This window comes from Neolamprologus brichardi, chromosome 10 (assembly GCF_056152115.1).
Source record: "Neolamprologus brichardi isolate AB-2024 chromosome 10, ASM5615211v1, whole genome shotgun sequence".
Lineage (NCBI taxonomy): Eukaryota > Metazoa > Chordata > Actinopteri > Cichliformes > Cichlidae > Neolamprologus > Neolamprologus brichardi.
The window spans coordinates 14,684,886-14,704,285 of record NC_142113.1 but is presented as its reverse complement, the minus strand read 5'-3'; the positions used below and the strand labels follow the sequence as shown (position 1 = coordinate 14,704,285).

Here is a 19,400-nt window from a genome sequence, read left to right as displayed (position 1 = left end):
GTTGAGGTATTCAAAAGCTGCAACAGCAGCCCTGATAATCCACGCTGAGCCGAACGAGGGTGCGTATGAGAAACATGACAGGCACTCAAAGATGAGAGACTGAGCGATGATCCACAGGGCAGCCCCACCCTCTGGCATCATATTTCCTCCCACAAGCAACCTGACCTTGAGGCTCACCCACCGAAAACTCTCGAAGAGTGCATTTGTGCGCAATCAAAGGAGGAGGCCTCTGTGTTTAGGCTCATAAAGCCCTGCGCTGGACACATTGCACTCTTCGTGCGACGACACTGGATACCGACCCTAACGGTGCGCTCAGTGACCCATGCAGGGAAGTTCTCTTTTCTCACCTGGAGCCAAGGTCCTTATTCACATCAGTTACAACACATGTTCATGCTTATGAACACTTTAGCAGACAGTTTATCCAACTTGAGCTTGATCTGGGTCACTCTGCAGCATAAACCAAGTTTAAAATGAAATGTTGTTGCAGCTCAGTGAAAGAGGAAACACTGGAACCTGAAAGACAGACGTTAGGACCCATAAGATATCTTATCAGAGACAAAATAGCCAGTATGACCTTTACTAAGAACAGTTTAAATAATGAAATAATGGTTATCCTGTTTTCAATGTGGCAAAACAAAAAGTTAGACATGCCTTGAAAGTCCATGCCACTTTCGCTTGCACATAAGCAAATCCATTTACAGATTTGTTAATGTCCTCTTTACACACACTGCCCCATGAATCATTACTAATTCAAGAATAAGAGAAAGAAGGGCAGGTGCATTATGAGCTATAGGCTGGTGTCTGCACTGGATGGACAGAATCAATGCAGAGAAAAGCTGCTGCTCTTTCTCCAGCGGGTTACGCTTCCATTAGTCCTAATGGAGCCCGGAACCTGAGATAGCGACTCTAATCTATTTTAGAGGGTTTAATGCTAGAGAAATACACTGAACCAACAGTGAATGCTGAAGATTGTGCATCAGCAAACTGCTAAGATGCTGATAATGCAGTATGACAAATAAATGTAATAATCAGTCCATCTCCTTGTCGTATATTTTGTATATTTGTGCTCTAATGTACTAAAGCATCACATATCGAGTTAAGATGCTTTCAAAGAGAATAACATGAATTATCTTTATTTGTCAACTGACAAAGAGAAAAGAAGAACCAGTTTTTCGTTTTACTTTGCAGGTTTGCTGCAAACATCATGGAAAATCACTGATGCTTATAGTCAATTCTCGATCCTTTTTAGAGGATAACAGCGATCCCGGCCAATTCTTCTTTGGTAAATCTCTCAAGTTCCTCTAGATTTGATAATCTCCTGTCATGGTCTTCAGTTTACCACAGATTTTCAACAGGATTCCAGTCAGGGCTTTGTGCAGGCCAGTCAGTAATGTTCATTTTGGTCTTTCGAAGGTAGTTCCTCACCAGGAGCGACGTATGTTTTGGGTTGTTGTTGTATAGGAAGACTAAGTGACTCAGTTTTGTGGCATCTGGAACTGGCATATCCTCCATTTCCAGATGCACTGAAGCATTCCCACAGCATAATACTCCCACCACTGCTTTTCACTGTGGGGATGGCCTTCTTTGTGTTGTATGCTTCTCCCGCCTTTCTAAAAATATAAGCAGCATCTCTGTGGCCAAAGAGCTCTAGTGTCTTCTCATCTGACCAAAGAACTTGCTTCCAGTATAGATAGTCTTTCTCCAGGTTGTTCTTAGCAAACTTCAGTCTGGCTTGAAGGTGTCTCATGTGCAAAAGTTGAGTTTTTCTTGGTCTGTAGTCTTGAAATCCATTCCTGCACACAGCTCTGGTGATTGTCTTCTTTAAGACTACAATTTTCAACTTGGCTCAGTCATTCACGTTTTTTAAGGTTGTTCTGGGGTCTTTAGACACGTCTCTCACTAGTTTTCTTTCCAGAGTCACACTTGTTCAATACTGTGTGGCTCTCTTTGAATTCCTTGATGATGCTTCTAATTCCAGTTCTTGACACTTAATAACTTTACATATACAACTCCTCGTTGTGAGCATCAACAATTCTTTTTCTCAAGTCTAAACCGATTTCTTTGGTTACTGTTACGATTACGTTTTCTTCAGTGACAGCTCAAACCCTCGCTGAAGTTTTTATACTTTGTGTAAACCGGAAGACAACCCGTTTAAAACTCAGCACATCATTACACAACACTGATTTGTGCTGTGGTGACAAAATGTTCAGCTATAATACTGACCCCAATTAATGCTTTTTAAAGAAAACTAGTATGTTTGCAAATGCTATGTTGAAAATTAATTTGCTTTATTTAAAAAAAAAAAAAAAACACTGGAGAAAATGTTGACAAAACTTTAAATTTCATACGAGGGCTAATAATTCGCTGCTAATCTGTTCATATGTCTAAATCTATCTGCGCCATCTACAGTAACGAGTCCTTTATTGAATTGAGGTGTGCTTATAAGGTTGCACCAATGACCGATTCTTACATCAATTATCAAAATTTGTGTATGAAAGTTTGAAAGATTTCAAACTGCTGGTTTATGTTTTAAAAGAAATATGAGAAATAAAATCTTACTGAAACCATCTACTTTATTTATTTCCCATTTATTTAGGGAGACAATAATGTACCATGGACAAAACAGCAACACTTCTTTTACAGCACAAACCAACAAACTCATTCATTCACATTTTACACATAATATCAAGTATATATTCCACAGCATCACAATCACACTTTAGAGGTAAGACATGGAAGAACTCCTCACATCCCCTGAATACACTGCCTCTGTCCCTTTATCCACATTCATGTTCCCATTTGATTAAATATCTGCATTGATCACTGTTACATCTGGGGTAAAGAGACATCAACTCTTTTTTCGCAGCTACTAGTGGAGTGCGAGTGCAGCACTTGATTGGGGCGAATTTATTTAAGTAATATCCTGAGACAGCCTAAGGGGATTTCAGTACTGTTTTTTTTTATGAGGAAACTTGTCGAAAATCAGCAAAATGAAATACAATTTGTGTACGTCATGGAATGTTTAAGGGGCGTAAACATCAAGGAGAAAAAAAAAGACTATGTGACTGTGGCAGACATTCAGAACATGGGCCAAACAGTCTTTACTATGTTGCACTGCACTGGGGTCTGGATATCTGAGAGACGGACTGAGAGGTCGGAAACTCATTCCTCCAAGGTTCGGAAAGCATTCTGCATGTCCTCCAACAGTTGGGCGTAGTCTCCTTTGATCTTTGCTTCACCATCCTTGACAGGATCCTGAACGATACATGAAAGGCACAAAATCTTTTAAGGGGGTTGATGATCAATATGGCAAAGAAAAAACAAAACAAAACCAAACATCTCCTGCCACATGAGAAACAAATGTGTACCTTGAACTTCATGGAGCTGATTTTGTACAGGATCTCCCCCATGTTTTCCCTGATGATGGCCCAGGTGATTTTGTTGTCACTCTGAGCTGTGGACTCCACCGCATGTCGGGCCAGGTCGTAAAACGCTATCATGTTTGAGAGGATGCCAACAGTTTTGTAGAAGGGGCAAAACCTAAAAGAATATTTACACACATGTTGTTTAATACCCTTTCCTGTTTTCATGGGAATTACAGTAATATCATAAAACACAACATCCAAAATGCACAATTACAAGAGTCAGCAGGTTCTTGTAAGACTTTCAATGTAATCTGTCTAAATGTAAGTGCTTTGTATTCACCTGTCATAGGGAGTATAACCATTCTGCTGCAGGTAGTCGTCCTTAATGAGCTTAGCAACTTCTAGAGTAATTTTATCAGTCTCAGCGAGTGAAGCCTGGGAACAAAACCAGACGAGTTCTTGTTATATTTTTTTAGTCATTGCCACATATTTTTTTTTTAGCATTCTACAGCGCTGACAGAAGAACATTTTTTTTTTTTTTTTTTTACATATAATGTATCCACTAACTTGGCTTAGAAAAAATATACAAGAAAGGAGATTAAGAATTAGATTGCATTTGTTACACTGGGCCTTTTGTACCAACACATGTTCCTTCAGTCTCATGTACAGACTTCACTCTCTTCCATCTCCCACCTTCATCTGGTAAAACTGATCAACAGATCTAAACCTATTTAGAGTCCATAGTAACAGAGCTCGTAGAACTTCCAAAGCATTCAAACTGAATAAAAATTGTGGTGATTAACATGAATTCATTGGTCATTAAAATGGACATAAAACACTACATGCATTAACGCTAATTTACACCTTTGAACACTACTTAAAAAACTGTCACAGATTAAACACTATCCGTGAAGCTGGATTTTAAAAAATGAGTGTTTGCAGTAGAGCATTTGTGGCGCCATCATGTGGCAGTACAGAATATTACTTCACTAAGTCAATTTGTTGGTTGCTGCCAATAGACTTACATTAGTCTATTAGTTTTTGTGGAAAACATGGAAACTAAAATGAAAAGCAGGGTCACTTTTGCACCGCCCTGGCAGTATTCAACAGAGGAGACATGCTCTGCCAGCTGATTATGTCACTCAGTCTGTAAACACAACACAACAATGGATAAACCAGTGCATTACCAAAAGGTGGATTCTCCCATTTGAGTGCATGTAGCTTAAAAAAAAGAAAGTGATCGCAGCAGCCAGGGGCAACAGAAAAGTGACGCCCTTAAACTGTTTTAGTTTTAGTCTCTGAGTTTTATCCAGTATGTGACTAGTTAGCAAACACAAAATAATCAACTTTGTGACGTCATATTCTGTATCTCACAAGAAAATGCTATAATTACGTTAAAAACTTCAACTTTAAACATTTATTTTTTAAATTCAGCTTCAGAGGCAGAGTTTAATTTGTGACAATGTCTTTTAGAGTAGGGCTCAATACTGTAACCTAACATGCTTGTGTTTGGACAGTAGGAAAGAGATGGTGTGTCCAGAGAGACTGAGCATACAAACTCCACACATAAAGGAGCACAGACTGCACAGTGACGCAGTGGTTAGCACTGTTGCTTTATGGTAATGAAATTCTGGGTTCGATCCATCGAGCCGCTGGGGACAGTTTTAGACCATTTAATATAAACTGACTCACTTTGCCAACAAGCTGCACAATCTCAGCCAGGTCCTCTTCTTCCTGTAGAATCTCTTTTGCTTTTGTGCGAAGAGGAACAAACTCTGGGAAATGTTTGTCATAATATTCATCCAGAGCTCGTGTGTACTTGCTGTAGCTGATGAGCCAGTTTACAGACGGGAAGTGTTTTCTCTGAGCCAGCTTCTTGTCCAGCCCCCAGAACACCTACAAACAACAACAAAAACACAGGACAGTGTAAAAGAGAGACACTTTCACTTTAAGGTGAATTCGGTCAAATGTTTGCATTAAGTTTCTACATTTTACTTACCTGAACGATTCCCAGTGTGGCTGAAGTGACAGGATCGGAGAAGTCTCCACCAGGAGGCGACACACTAAGGAGTTCACAGTATTAAAGGTAAAGTTTACTAATAAAATAATCACCTGCTGGATTCTATTTAAAGGTTTCACATGAAAAACTTTACATTTTCTAACTAATTTTCCCACCGAAGCAATCTCAATATAACGACGTGCAGCAGTCAATGACCATCTACAGAATGTGCACAAACAAACAAAAAGCACAAACTTGCTTATATAAATGTGAACTCACGCTCCTACAATGCTGACGCTGCCTTCTCTCTCTGGATTTCCCAGGCACTTCACACGTCCAGCACGCTCATAGAAGGAAGCCAGTCTGGCGCCCAGGTAAGCCGGATACCCGCTGTCTGCAGCCAGCAACACAAAGGTAAATGCTTCACACGAGTTTACCTACTGTGTGACAGGCTCTTAACAAAATCTGAATGAACTGTACTATGAAGTGAGTTCAACATACCCAGGGTATCGTTCTGTTATCTGGACTCACTTACACTAGCACTGGTGCTCAGGATAAGCAGTCAGACAAAGCTAATTATCATCTTGCTAAGTTAACCCAGTGTTTCCTCTGCACGTTCACAGGAAAAGGGTGGTGTTGGCAACCAATCACAATCTTCTTCTTACTATAACAATCGCAGTGTATGTATGTATGTATATATGCACCCCATCTCTTTCTTAATAGGTGGGCCAATCTGAAGGAAACACGAACATTGCCATACACAATGCGATTATTTACATCTATATGTTTTTAAAACGATTCATTCATTGCAATTCTTCTCATTTTCATATATGCCATTTTAATTTCGACATCCTGATATTATGCGATATTATGTTCTTACGTTTGCCTTCAGCTGCAGCTCCAGTGTTGTTTAACATCTGAGAGTAAAGATTAAATAACTCAAACATGGGCTTAGACTACACACAAATTTGATAGAAGGTCTGCAAGTACAGTGTAGCCATCCTGTTTTAGGATTGTATATTAAAACTTCTAGAACAATAAAAGTACTGTACAATTGCAGGCCTACATAAAAGGGAAAATATGTTTTGTCTAAGAATATATATTTATTACCAATGCTCATCAGGGAAACTGGTAAACATTAGACACTATTGAAAGACTTCAAACCCTCCTATCTCCACACAGATGTCCAAATGATCCTTCAGGAACAGTGACACTATTTTCTGGAGAACTGAATGGTCAGTAGGAGGTGACTTTTGTACTTGCTGATCTCTAATCTAGAACCAGAACAGGTTAAATTCACAACATAAGTTACCTTGACAGTATACCCTGGTAAGAAATAAACCACCTTCATAGTACAGAAACCCCAGAGCTAACCCTGAAGTTACCTAATGAAGTCCTGATTAATAGTACATCCTCACTAGTTAAATGAAAAAGAAAGTGCTTTAGAACATGAATCAAAATGGAATTAGTAACACAAACCAAATATATAACAAAAAAAAAAAAAAAAAAAAGCCCTGAAATAAACGTTACTGAACTACAGTAGGAGGTGACTTTTGTACCTGCTGATCTCTAATCTAGATCAGCAGGTACAAAACAAACAAACATGTTTTGAGATTTTGACTGTGACCACTGAACTCACCAGCAGGCATTTCAGCCAGTCTTCCAGAGATTTCTCTCAGAGCTTCGGCCCATCGAGACGTCGAATCAGCCATCATGCTCACATTGTAGCCCATATCTCTGAAGTATTCAGACAGTGTGATCCCTGCACAGGCAAAAGTTTGACATTTGATGACACTTTCAAAATACTGTGCAGGAAGAGGGGAAAAAAACAACAAAATACACACTAGCTCACTACTAGCTACTTTCATAAAGTATAGGATTTTAGAGTGTTTTAAGTTTTTCAATTACTCTGAATTTTTTTTTTTTTTAAGTATGTAGCAAAAGTTAAGGTTAACAATGACTCAGTTCTCTATAACGTAGGCAGCTTATACCTGTGTAAATGGAAGCCTCTCTAGCAGCCACAGGCATGTTGGAGGTGTTAGCAACCAGCGCTGTTCTCTTCATGATGCTCTCAACTTTGCCGTCAACTTCCATAGTGAGCTAGTGGGAAGAGCAGTGTGAACAACAGCCTTAGTTAAGCGAGTCAAAAGTGATGCTGTAGTGCGTTTGTTACAGTAGACAGAAAAAAACTTAGATAACAAATCGAAAGCTTTGTAATCTTCAAACCTCGGGGAAATCTCGCAGCACTTCAGACATTTCGTTTCCACGCTCTCCACAGCCGACATAGATGATGACATCACTGTTGGAGTACTTGGACAATGACTGCGAGATCACAGTCTTTCCACATCCAAAGGCTCCTGGTATAGCAGTAGTGCCACCCTGCACACAGCTGTAAAGCACAACAGCCACATGGTCTCACTATGTAATAAATAACTAAACAATCCACCAGTGAAAACCCCACTTTTCATAATATGTGATATGCAGTACATGCAGTACCACCACCCACTGTAAGGCTTATGGACTGCCCTAAATTAACACTATTGATAATGACTATAATCCTTTTTTTTATGGTTAAGTAATGGTTAATCCACCAGTATGTGCACAATTTTTAAACAAAATTATATTTTTAATGCTGAAAATAGTTTCAAATTTACTGATTTATAAAAAAGTTTGTTTTAAACATGTTTTTGAAAGATTGCAAAAATATTAGTGTTTTCTTGTTTTTATGACAGGCGGTTTAATAAATCTGTTAAGCGGCGTATATTAAATAAAGATGTCATAATGCACAGCAAATGAATACTCACGGGAAAAGTGCATCCAGAACTCTCTGGCCGGTCAGCAGTGGATGATTAGCTGGTAGTTTTTCTGTGACGGGGCGGACTTGTCGTACTGGCCACACTTGCACCATGCTGAGTTTCTCTTTAATGCCTTCAAACTCAAGCTCCAGAACCACATCCTGAATGCAAGAAAAAAACCCAAATCAGTTTTGTTTTTATCCAAAATAAAAAGCACTTTGTTTCAAATGCAACACTCACTGAAATGTCGTAGTTTCCAGGGGGAGCCAGGTAGGTTATGGTGCCTCTGCTACGAGGTGGAAGCATTAGCTTGTGTTTGATTAAGGAGTTTTCAAATACCATACCATAGATATCTCCACCAGTTACGTGACTGCCGACCTGGCGAGGGGATCACATTTTTGGTCAGCACACTTAAGAAGAAAAGACTTTGAAGGACTCATCACTGCAACAATGCGCCTTCCTTACCCGAAGGTTCTGCCCAGGCGTAAATTCCCATTTGTTGTCTCTGTTGAGAGCACCAATGTTTACTCCTCTTGGGATGTAAATACTGTTAGTGAGGTCATTGATGTCTTTTAGTGGGCGCTGGATACCGTCAAAGATGGAGCCCATGATACCCGGTCCCAGCTCTACTGACAGGGGCTTTCCAGTTCGCAGGACAGGGTCCCCGACAGACACGCCAGCTGTATGATCAAGTTAGGGTCACCAAACAAACCACGAAATGTCTGAAACATGTGATATCTGCCAAGCAGCGTTTCTTAATGCAATTCAGTCTGATTTGTTTTTGTTTTTTTTACTTTTAATGTTTGACAAAAAAGGAACGAAACACGGCAGCAGAAAGGATACATGTCTCCTCGTAGACCTGGATAGTTGCCATGTCCCCTTCTAAACGGATGATTTCTCCCACCAGCTCACTGTGACCGACTCGAACCAGCTCATACATGGCTGCTCCTGCCATGGCGGTAGCTGTCACCACTGATGGCAATAGCAAGAAAGAAAATTACTGATACTGAAACGATTAAGAAACAATCAAAAGTTTTACTTGTTTATATTTTCAACTGGGACAATTTCAAAGAGATTATTAAGACAAAAATGACAAATGTTATAGCTTGAACATATGTGACAGACCAAAGATATCCTTAAGCAGAAGTCATGCAGTTCAGGATAACTATATACTCTACAGCTATGCAAGAGAGGCATTCTTTAGTGAGATTAGACATGTTTTATACCCAGTTTATACCCTGTTACCCCTGCTTGGTAATAACAGAAAATGTCATGATTTTGTCATCATGTGATCAACTTCCTTAATTTGTCAGCTACTTAGCTAAACATTGCAACCATACTATGTTTAACTACATTCAACCTGATAGATTCTAGCCATTTAAAAGACAAGGAGAATAAACCAGACCTGGTCCAGAAACACCGTGTACATATCCAAACTGGCTTTCTCGGTCCTCATCCTGGATCTTGGGAAGTTTTGAGGTATCCATCTTGATAGTTTATATCTTACTAAATTCCTTGAGGGGCACACAGAGGACAAAATATGCTTTCAAGTCATTTTATAACACTCACACACAGTTTAAGACATCGTGCAATACTTAATCATTAGCCAGTGTAGAGTTATTGTATTACTATTATTTTTCCAGACTTACTTAAGATGCTAATGTGACAGGGAGAATTATGCGAGCACTGTGACTTGGTGGTTTCTCTTATGAATGAATGACCACATCTAACACTGTTAGGTCGTGAGCTAACTCTGCTAAAGCTTTATTTTCCTTCCATCAGATACTAAAGATGAGGTAAAATGAGTCAGCGCTGCCATTCCTGGCCAGATGGTAGCTTGTTTGTTCCTCCATACGGAAGGCTGAGAGTAAAGCTGATTTGAGCGTGTGCACGTATAAGTCAGGTGACTAGTTAGCACACACTAGCTATCTTCATCGTCATCGTTCACAGTTTAAGCTAAACAAAGAATTTTACACTCGAAATTTGCCCCATAACTGAAAGGCAAGCTGGTGGGAATGTAAAACCCTACAAAGCCTGTATAAATACTATACCTTATTACAATGGTCAGCTGTCCAGGTTTGTGTCTACTGTAGAAGACTGAGGAGGAGCTTCGTTGTGCTAATCACCTGCCAACCAGCACACTGTCACGGGACGAAAACATCTCCATTGCGGCTCAACTCGCTTCCTGTCTTGCAACGCTGGCAGTTATTACAGAGCCAACATGGCGTCTAACAGTTAACAGTTTCTCAGGTTCCGTTGAGCTACACTTTGGCATCGGGTGACCTCTGCTGGGTGTGAATGAATTTACAGGCCTCGTTGTTTCATTGTTTTCTTTATTTTATTAAATAGTTATATTCCATAATTAATTTAGCATTTTTAATATTATATTATATTTTTTATTGAAACTATGATATAGCCTATAAAATTAAAGCTAAAAATTGGTTGTAGAATTAAAAACGGTTTTGGTTTCTGTAACTTAAGTGGCTGTAAAGTTGATTTGGTTGCAGTTTTGAGAGCACAAACTTTTGAATCACCTCATTGTCCTTCCAGGTACTGTAACTTGAAAAATTTTCACAGTAATTTTTTTTCATTCCTTATTTAAATATCACCTAATTATTGTTCAAAAACTGGTAATTAAATGAAAAAAAAATATTTGAGTGCAAGGCAGTGTTACCAGTTTTGGTGCGTTCAAATTCAAATTTTATTTGTCACATACACAGTAATTCACAGTACGATATGCAGTGAAATGCTTAGACAACTGCTCGTGACCTAAAGAGAAAAAAAAAGAAAGAAGAAAAGGCTATGAATAAGATAGGAAATAAATATGAAAAATTAAAAAGGGTAAAGTTAACTAGGAAGGAATAAAATAAAATAAAATATAAAAATTAAAGTTAAAAATGAAATAACTGTACAACACAAATTAGAATGAAGGGTAAATTTAACTGGGAAAGAATAAGATAAAATATATAAATCATACGTTCATATGAAGTCCTTTAATGATTTGCACATTTGCACATTGACTGTTTTGATTATCATTTTTTATGTACTTAAATTTACATATCACTTTAGTTCTCAGTTGATCAGTGAATTTAGCCATCTCGTGTCTCTTTGTGATCATTTACTTGTAATTTTGATTTTGTTGTGTATTATATTACTCCTTTTTGTCTGATAGAGGTAATTTTCCATCATTTTGTAGTCATTGTGTGACCATATTTTCGTGTCTCTGCTCAAATTCTATGATATTCTGTCTGATTTTGCCTGTTTTTAATCTCTTTGTAGCCACTCTATGCCTCTTTTTGGCTACTTTGTATGTCTGCAGGGTTGCTTAGGTCATATTTGTCTTTACGGTCATTCAAAGTCATTATGTGTATTCATCATATGTCTCTGCAACATATTTTTGACCCACTGGCCCGTCCCCATTAAGGTTGTGCAAAAATCCATAAATAATTTTCAAGTGGGTTTTGACCTCTCTAGTGGAGTTTAAGTTAAAAAGAAAGAAGTAAAAAAAAAAAGAAGAAAAAAGACAAGGACTTAATGATAGCATGATTTTCTTGCTAATTTGGAAAGTTTATTGATATATCAGTATTTGTAAAGACACATCACAACAAATAGAATTAATGTCAGACATGATACTTTCATACACACAATCAGAACTGAGAAATTGTTACAACTTGAGGTAGCTATTACAAAACTAATAGAATTAAGTGTGAGATTAGGAAGATTAAATTAAAACAAAAACCCTTGAATCTTTCAATATTATGGTATGATTCAGTGCTTGTTTATATCACAGCACATAACTTGTCATAGTAGGGAAAGCACAGGCTTGCTCTACTTGTATGTTTGAGTGTTTGAGCTGGCTAGTTAGGTAGTGTGCCAATGAGCCAGCGTGCCTAATACAAAGACCTCGAAACTGAAGAAGCTATGTGGAGGTCAGCCAATGGTAACATGTATTATTTATACCTATGCTTTTCTTACACTGAAATGCTCTCCGCTGGGATGCTGCTGGACAAAGATAGGAGGTCATCACGTAAGGACATTTTGCTAGAACAAGCAGTATACAAAGACAATCTTAAGAAACTAATGGGTCACATTTCCAACTGTGTGATTTATCACACACTGACTCTGTTTTGAAATGAGGATATTTACCTGTTACAAAACAAAATGGTGCAAACTGTGTAGATGTGCTAGATTAGTGGTTCAGTTGCTCATGAAATATTTATTATGAAAGTAGAAATAAAAACCACAAGGTAGAGGTATTTTGGCAGCAGTGGCTTGGTACAAAGACTCCACTAGATGGAGCTAGATGGAGTGTTTCACAGTTTTCTTTCATCTGTGCTGAAGATCCAGTGGAGAAAAGACCAATTCAGTGTTTTGTCAGTCCGACCACTCATTCTCATCGAGCTCAGAGTCCTCCTCAGAGTCGCTGTACTCAACTGCAATGCGTCGGGAAAGGATGGTGGCTACGTCGTTCCCCACCGGCTCCCGCTTGCTCTGCTGCTCCTGCTGCTCTTGGACTTTCTTCAACTGGATGCCTAATGAGGGCACACACATGTAGAGAGAGGACAGAATATTATATGTCTGTATTGCACAGAGTGTTAGCTGCTCACATCTGTGCTCATCTGACCAGGTGGAAGCAATGCCAACTGCGTCTAAGCACGCTGACTCACCCATGCGGATGGCAGACAGCAGGTCACTTCTTGCGTCTCTCACAGGTTTGGTCTCACGTCTGCAGCCTTCACTGTGTCCCGCTAGGTGTGAGGGTGCAGATGGCGGAGGGAGAGGAGGAGGTGGGGGACCTGGGGGTGGAGGGACCGTGTGATTCCCTGGAGGAGGTATTGGTGGGAGTGGGCAGCCCGGGCCCGCGTGCCCAACGCCATTATGTGGCGCTGGAGGATGTGCACCCAGTGGAAAACCAAAGGCTGTCTGGGCTGATGGGATTGGAGGGCCGGGGGCAGGAGGTGGTGGGATAGACCTGTGTGACAGTAAAAGAAAGAGGATTAAGTTGCAGATGCTCAAAAAGAGTATATTATATTTCAATTTCTCTCACATACTTGTAATCTGCAGGGAGACGAATTGAACCGTTCATTCGGTCTGCAGCACGAGGCTCTGCTGCGGCATAGGTTACTCTCTTGTAGTTGACATCAATGCTTTGGTATTCATGCTCCACAGGTGGTGAGGGATGCGTGTTCCCAGGAACGTAATCGTGAGACTTGGCAGAGTTACAAGCAGCATGGGCAGGCACTGGAGGGATGGGGTAATCTAAGAGGTCAGGCCTGGATAAACAGTAAAAGAGAATTTGTCATGCAGATGCAGATCCAGATGGTAGATTTGTTGTTACAATATCAAAGCCGACGCTTTACACAACAAAGACATTACAATTTGGGTCACAAGGTCTTATTTGTGAAAACGGATCTACCCCTCCTTTTGGGCACACACACACACACACACACACACACGGATGTACAACTATCAAAGTCTCTCCCCCCCCCCCCCCCCCCCCCCCCATCTGCTAAGTTTTATTTTAAAAGTATCAGAAATCTACAATAATTTTACAAATTTCTCCATAAAAATACAACTAGGATAAAATAAGATCTACATCATTAGTCCCAAATTTGGGAAATTCTTTAATTCCCTCTGTAGCATTGTATTATACAGAAAAATACATTGAAAACCTATCCAAAACACAATCTTGGTAGCTTCTCTAACCTCCCATCTGGCGAAAGGGAGCCCTCAGATGATGCTCCCCGCCTGAGACTCTGTGGATGTCTGTGATCTGGACGGAGCTCTTTATCAAACGCCATCATGTTCCACTCCTGCCTGCGGTTTCGTGCCTTTCTGACCTTCTTCACCTCACGCTGAATGGTGCTGCTGTCCACACATCGCTTCTGTTCCTGTAGAAACAACAGGAATACAGAGTTTGAGTAAGCAGTCAGTAAGTAAATACGTAAATGCGTAAACAAGATGGGTAAAATGCACTCTGACCCTATGCCTCCGCCTTTCTTTCCTCTTCTCCTCTGTGTCCTGAAGCGTTTTCTCTTTCCACAGGTCAAAAAAGTATGACGGGTCAGAGTAGTATTTCATTGCATCAGTAGAATCCTCTCTGTATTTAAAAACCAATTTCCAACATTAACTGAAGACAGATATCTAACTTTAGAACAGTAAAAAAAAAGAAAGAAAAACAGTGCAGCACCTGTAAGCAGTGAGGTTGCTGAGAGGAGGAGGTCTGTCGCTGCTGTTGTACATGTCGGCTACAGCACTAGGAAGGCTGCTCTTGGATAAAACCTGCTGGTCCTGGACACTCGAGCTTCTGAAGCCCTTCCTCGTGTTTATGTCTTGAAGGGAAACTTTAAAAAAGCAAAATTAAGGAGGAAAGTTTGATATAAAGCGTGTAGGAATAACCATAGCAACAAACAGAAGAAGATTCACTGATACCCAATGAACTAACCCTCCTCCACACTGGAGTCTAGTTGAGTGACTTTGACGGCCAAGCGGTCAATTCGATCCTGAAGAGAGTTTGCGCGCCCGTAAAAGGTGTTGGCTTCATTAAAAAGCTCCCCGAAAACATTTTCTGCATGCTTACCTGCAACCAGAGCAAGAAAGTGGGAGAGAATAGAGGAAAAGCAATAAATGGAAAGGTGTGTCAAATCTCAATAACATTTAAAAGATAATGGCACCTTAAAGGCAGAGTGTTGATATCAACTATCTAAATTAAACTGCTCAAAATGTTTGTTTCCATTACACAGTCAGGGGCACATTTCAAACAGCTCTAGTCTGCTTAATGTAAAAGCTATAATTAGACTGCCTGTGTTTGTGTCTCCGCCCAGTTACTTTCCATCTTATCGTGCTGTTGTACAAATCTGTACGCTAAGCTCTAAGCTTCGGTAAGTTTACTAATCGCACACACACACACACACACACGGATGTACAAACTATCAAAGGATATGTTCTAGGATATAGACATTGCAACAACATGTTTAACATTAACCACTGTACTTCTGCACAAACCTGTGTACAGAGTGAAATGCATTTTTGCAACGACTGCAACAAATCACACACTGACAAATGTGACACCCTTAAAATATGTTCTTTGTTTGTTTCTCCCCTCATTCAAAGCCAGCAATTAAGTGACACTCTTATCTGATAATCCCTTTTAAAGGATTAAGAAAACATAAGCACTCCCATGACATAGAGGGTATATGTCAATATGTCAAATTATTATCCCCAGAAAACTCAATGCGCATTGTGTTGTGTTACAGGACTGATATACACTATGTAGCCAACGGATTAGGTCACACCTCTTAATCTTTGAATTTGGGTATTTTCAGTCCCATTGCCACCGATGTATAAATTCAAGCATTAAGCAGTCTTCAAAAGTGTCAATCCTCCTAAAGAATTTGAGTGTGGTGCTACAACAGGATGTTACTGTTACAAAAAGTCAGTTTTTGAAATGCCTTCTTTCCTAAATACTCCACGATCATTTGTAAGTGGCATGTAAATTTACAGAGCAGGGAGAAAGTGCAGAGCTCCAAAGCTCCTCTAGCATTAACATCAGCACAAAAACTGTGCTGGGAGCTTCATGGCCTGAGTTTCAATGGCTGAGCAGCTCCTCTAGAAGTAAGGTGTAGGAGGCCAAGTACTTTGGTCCATATTATGTATTAGTTGTGACAAATCGATCTGTTAAATGCATAATAAATCAAGCTAAAAATCACTGTGTGCAAATTAGTTTCCCACCCCATCACTTCTAACGATCTTTCACAACTTGAAGTAATTATGCCCTGAATATTTAGTTAGTTTAGGTTTTTTATTGTATAATTTTCCTTATGATTGAAATTTCGATTTGCTTAATAGTGGCAACACCTTGGTTGCATGTAATGAGCACAGGTTAAAGACGCATTGATATTTTATTCTGAATCTGATCAACTATAAGCTTACTCAGACTGCTGAGCTGTCGAATTATAGCGGACAGCGTGTTGTTGGTTACACATTCCAGCTCGTTGCCAACTCCATCGGGCACGGCACTGTGGCACAGGTGCCGAGGCTCAATGTTCCTCTTCACCAGAGGCATGACCCCTTCTCACATCTCCCCAGCTGCTTGGAGTCAGAGGACAGAGCTGACAGCTCACTGCTTACTGCAACCTGTGGACTAGAACAATCAACATATTAATGCACAAAGTCGACGTAGTCACTAATGTTCTCAAATTAAGTTAATAATCTCACTTTGAATGTGTCTTTATTTTTAAAAAGCAACCCTGTAATGCATAATGCACAATGCATTAGTATGCTTGTTAGCTTTCCATGCTTTTACAATTTAAAAAAGTGTGTGGGGAACATATAATAGAGAGACAAATTAAAAATGACACCTTTGAGGATTTTTTTTCAATATTTGCTGCTTTGTACATTGGGCCACTTGCTGTTGAATGTCCCAGTTTATCACTACCTGTCAAAGTGGTACGCCTATTGTATGTAATTGTCCATTTTTGCAAAGAGGTTAACGTACTCGCTGCAACATCTGTTTTATTCAGGAACCTTATTGTGACAAAAGGGGAGCTAACACAGGCACTGTGCGACTGTTTTTTCAGCGAATTTGCATTCCTGTTTACACATCTATATCAGATGAAAACAAGGGATGGCCATGCCAGCACATTGTTAATATTGGTAACAACAAGAACATAAACTACCATATGTAATTTTAACAGCTGTTTTTGCAGCTCTGAAGCTCAAAGAAAATGTTAAATTATGGAGTGGATGCTCATTTAATGCTTGACTGACACTGAGGGAATGATTTTGGTGTAGCATCAGAGGTCCATTCTTCAATTCCCAAAAAACTACATGCTTATATTGTTGGTTAGAGTAAAGGAAGGGGCTGTCTGTTAGTTTGTTATTATCATGCATATTATCAATTAATTTTAGCTCAGCCTCATGTATTTATTTATGATCAATTAATAACCAATAACTGAATGGACAAAGGACAAAAGGACTGCTTTGTAGCATGTTCATGTTTGTGACCCTGGAAAATACAACTTAAATTTGTCCTCCTTAGACTGCTTTAGCTTTAGCTGAACCATATAACCCAGGCTTCCTATTTAGACAAGTAACATTTAACAAAAGTTCACTGAAACAACAAACGGATCACTTAAAATATAAAACTGTTCAATTCTATGATAACATTGTATTTTAAAAAATGTTTTCAATCACAGAATCTGGGGGGTGGGAGTATGACGTTTCAGTTTTTAAAATTATTTTATTAATTACTTGTACAGGAAAAAAAAAGTTTTTTCTTATACTAATACAGAAAACACAACCTGTAACAACAGACCTACATTAGCAGCAGCTGAAAACTTGGTCATGATTGTCCTACCATAGAATAGCTTTAGCGTTGGCTTGCCGGTTGGCTCGTTTTGTTCACGTCAGCACGCAGGGAAGAAGCTGTCAAAGTCGAGTCCAAGCTGTTTCCTCCAAATTAAACAGACTATTTGCTGGCCTGCTGCATTCTGTAGTGTACTTTACGTTGACAGTCATCTCTGCAGGGCGGAGTTCACTCTGAAAACAAATCTCCGGTCCAAATCACAGCTTGAGCCATGAGGGGATTTAGTCAGCAGATTACTCCTGTCATCCAATCACAGTCGCCATGGCATCCAGTATTTTATTTCAGGATGTATTAGTCCTATTTTTAAGGGCCACAAGTCAACCTTCTATGAATCGGATATTCGTGTGCCAACCTCAAGTTTTTGACATCAAATCAAGACCGAATGAAAAGTTTAACTTTAGTGTGACACAGACACAAGTACGCCATTAATCACTTTTTGATAAGCAGTAAAAAATTTTATTGACAGTTTTAACACAGTGATTAATTAGCAGAAAATTTAAATATATACAGTGGTTAAAATTTGCATAGCATTCTCAATTCTAAGGGTTCGTTTTGTGCATTCTTTAACTTTTGCTCCTTATGTTTTTGTGTGTATGGGTGTCTGTTATGTGTGTGTTATCACTTCACCTCAGATCAACTACTTGGCATAAACAGGAGTGTGTCGGTCCCCTTTAGGCTATTAACATCACAGTAGGAATGACCTGGATTAAGAGTGAAATGAGACACTCAGAATTTTATTTGAAAGCTACACACACACACACGCACACACCAACACACACACACACACACACACACACACACACACACACACACACACACACACACACACACACACACACACACACACACACACACAGATATACTGTTTTTTTTCTCACAGATGGCATAATCTGGCCTGTGGGAGGGAGTACTGTAACCCACATATCAGGGCTTAAACCTTTTTAAGTAGCACACTGTGAAATTATGATTCAGTTATTACAGGAGAATACCCTATTCTGAGACATTGCCTAATCCAGCTGTCTCAATGCAGTTTGTACAAGTGATAGTTTAAAGTTAACTCCTTATTTTTGCTTTTTTTTTTTGTCCAGATTGAGCAAATTTTTTAAAATATAGAGGAAGAATTGAGATGAAGAAAAGGAAGCAGGCAATGATATATATATTTATATTGTGATGTACAATTCACAAATGACAACAAATAAATAAAAGTATAAATACATTTTAAAGGTGGTTCTTTGTCATCTTGCGATGTCTTTTCCAGTTGCTGTGGAATAACTGCCTCTCTGGGGCAATGAATTGCTTGCTTGCTGCAGTCCTGATGAGTGACAAAGGGTTTGCTTTTAAGTCATGATTCCGGCATGACTTAAAAGCAAACCCTTTGTCACTCATCATTCCCTGGTAACTATCAGACCAGAGCTCTGTCACCTGACCTGAAGCGCTTGCTGTCTAATACATGTGCACGGGGTAGCTCATTATTGAATCTGTAATTTTTCATGTATATTTTTTGTTAAAGTGTTTCATGGTTCGCAGAAAACTTCACCAAGACACATAGAGTTTCATGTTCTTTTTGTCTCTAGAGGGCACTGAAGCATTACTTTTTTCCAGCCTCCTGTAGAGTCTTTTACGGAAGAGTAGTCTGAGGGTAGCATTGCCACTCTTTACATGATGACATATGTGACATATCCCAACACTTGCTCTGAATGCTTTTTTTTATTTGAGTTTTGGGGCTAATTGAAGTTTGGGGGTTGCAGCTCTCCTTGGTGTTGGTCTAATTCTTTCTGGGTCTGCACCACAAAATAACGATTCTCATGTATTGCCTCATTGTCTCATGCTGTATACATTCTGATTACATTAATGTAATGGTATACTTTTTTTTT

At 39.4% G+C, this 19,400-nt stretch overlaps 2 protein-coding genes across 3 annotated transcripts; both read right to left on the bottom strand.

The window, feature by feature from the left end:
- Positions 1 to 2,570: 2,570 nt before the first annotated feature.
- On the bottom strand, positions 2,571 to 10,366 carry LOC102781495 (V-type proton ATPase catalytic subunit A-like). The gene is made up of 15 exons (XM_006802279.3): positions 10,211 to 10,366; positions 9,565 to 9,673; positions 9,003 to 9,131; positions 8,625 to 8,839; positions 8,400 to 8,537; positions 8,169 to 8,320; positions 7,591 to 7,753; positions 7,356 to 7,464; positions 7,004 to 7,126; positions 5,644 to 5,758; positions 5,365 to 5,428; positions 5,058 to 5,261; positions 3,706 to 3,800; positions 3,369 to 3,540; positions 2,571 to 3,255 (listed from the first exon to the last, which is right to left on the bottom strand). Exons 2-15 carry the CDS (start codon positions 9,644 to 9,646, stop codon positions 3,163 to 3,165), a joined length of 1,854 nt encoding a protein of 617 aa, XP_006802342.2. The 5' UTR covers positions 9,647 to 9,673; positions 10,211 to 10,366; the 3' UTR covers positions 2,571 to 3,162.
- A 1,339-nt stretch (positions 10,367 to 11,705) lies between these two features.
- wasf3a (WASP family member 3a) lies at positions 11,706 to 17,673 on the bottom strand. 2 transcript variants are annotated; one of them, XM_006802278.3, is made up of 9 exons: positions 17,518 to 17,673; positions 16,092 to 16,302; positions 14,605 to 14,739; positions 14,350 to 14,503; positions 14,142 to 14,259; positions 13,866 to 14,050; positions 13,211 to 13,432; positions 12,827 to 13,131; positions 11,706 to 12,691 (listed from the first exon to the last, which is right to left on the bottom strand). In XM_006802278.3, the coding sequence occupies exons 2-9, from the start codon at positions 16,222 to 16,224 to the stop codon at positions 12,534 to 12,536; spliced, it is 1,410 nt and encodes a 469-aa protein (XP_006802341.2). In that variant the 5' UTR covers positions 16,225 to 16,302; positions 17,518 to 17,673; the 3' UTR covers positions 11,706 to 12,533. The 2 variants fall into 2 exon arrangements, with proteins under 2 accessions (XP_006802341.2, XP_035768614.2); XM_035912721.2 differs by having other exon boundaries at positions 16,092 to 16,295.
- Between the last annotated feature and the right edge of the window lie 1,727 nt (positions 17,674 to 19,400).

Coding starts and splice junctions, on each gene's coding strand:
- LOC102781495 (XM_006802279.3), bottom strand. CDS start 9,646: ATGGATACCTCAAAACTTCCCAAGATCCAGGATGAGGACCGAGAAAGC. Junction 8,538..8,624: donor CGCCTGGGCAGAACCTTCGG/GTAAGGAAGGCG, acceptor TCCCCTCGCCAG/GTCGGCAGTCACGTAACTGG. Junction 7,127..7,355: donor AGAGGCTTCCATTTACACAG/GTATAAGCTGCC, acceptor TTGCCTGTGCAG/GGATCACACTGTCTGAATAC.
- wasf3a (XM_006802278.3), bottom strand. CDS start 16,224: ATGCCTCTGGTGAAGAGGAACATTGAGCCTCGGCACCTGTGCCACAGT. Junction 14,504..14,604: donor AGACTCCAGTGTGGAGGAGG/GTTAGTTCATTG, acceptor GCTTTTTTAAAG/TTTCCCTTCAAGACATAAAC. Junction 14,051..14,141: donor AAGAAAGGCGGAGGCATAGG/GTCAGAGTGCAT, acceptor TTGTTTCTACAG/GAACAGAAGCGATGTGTGGA.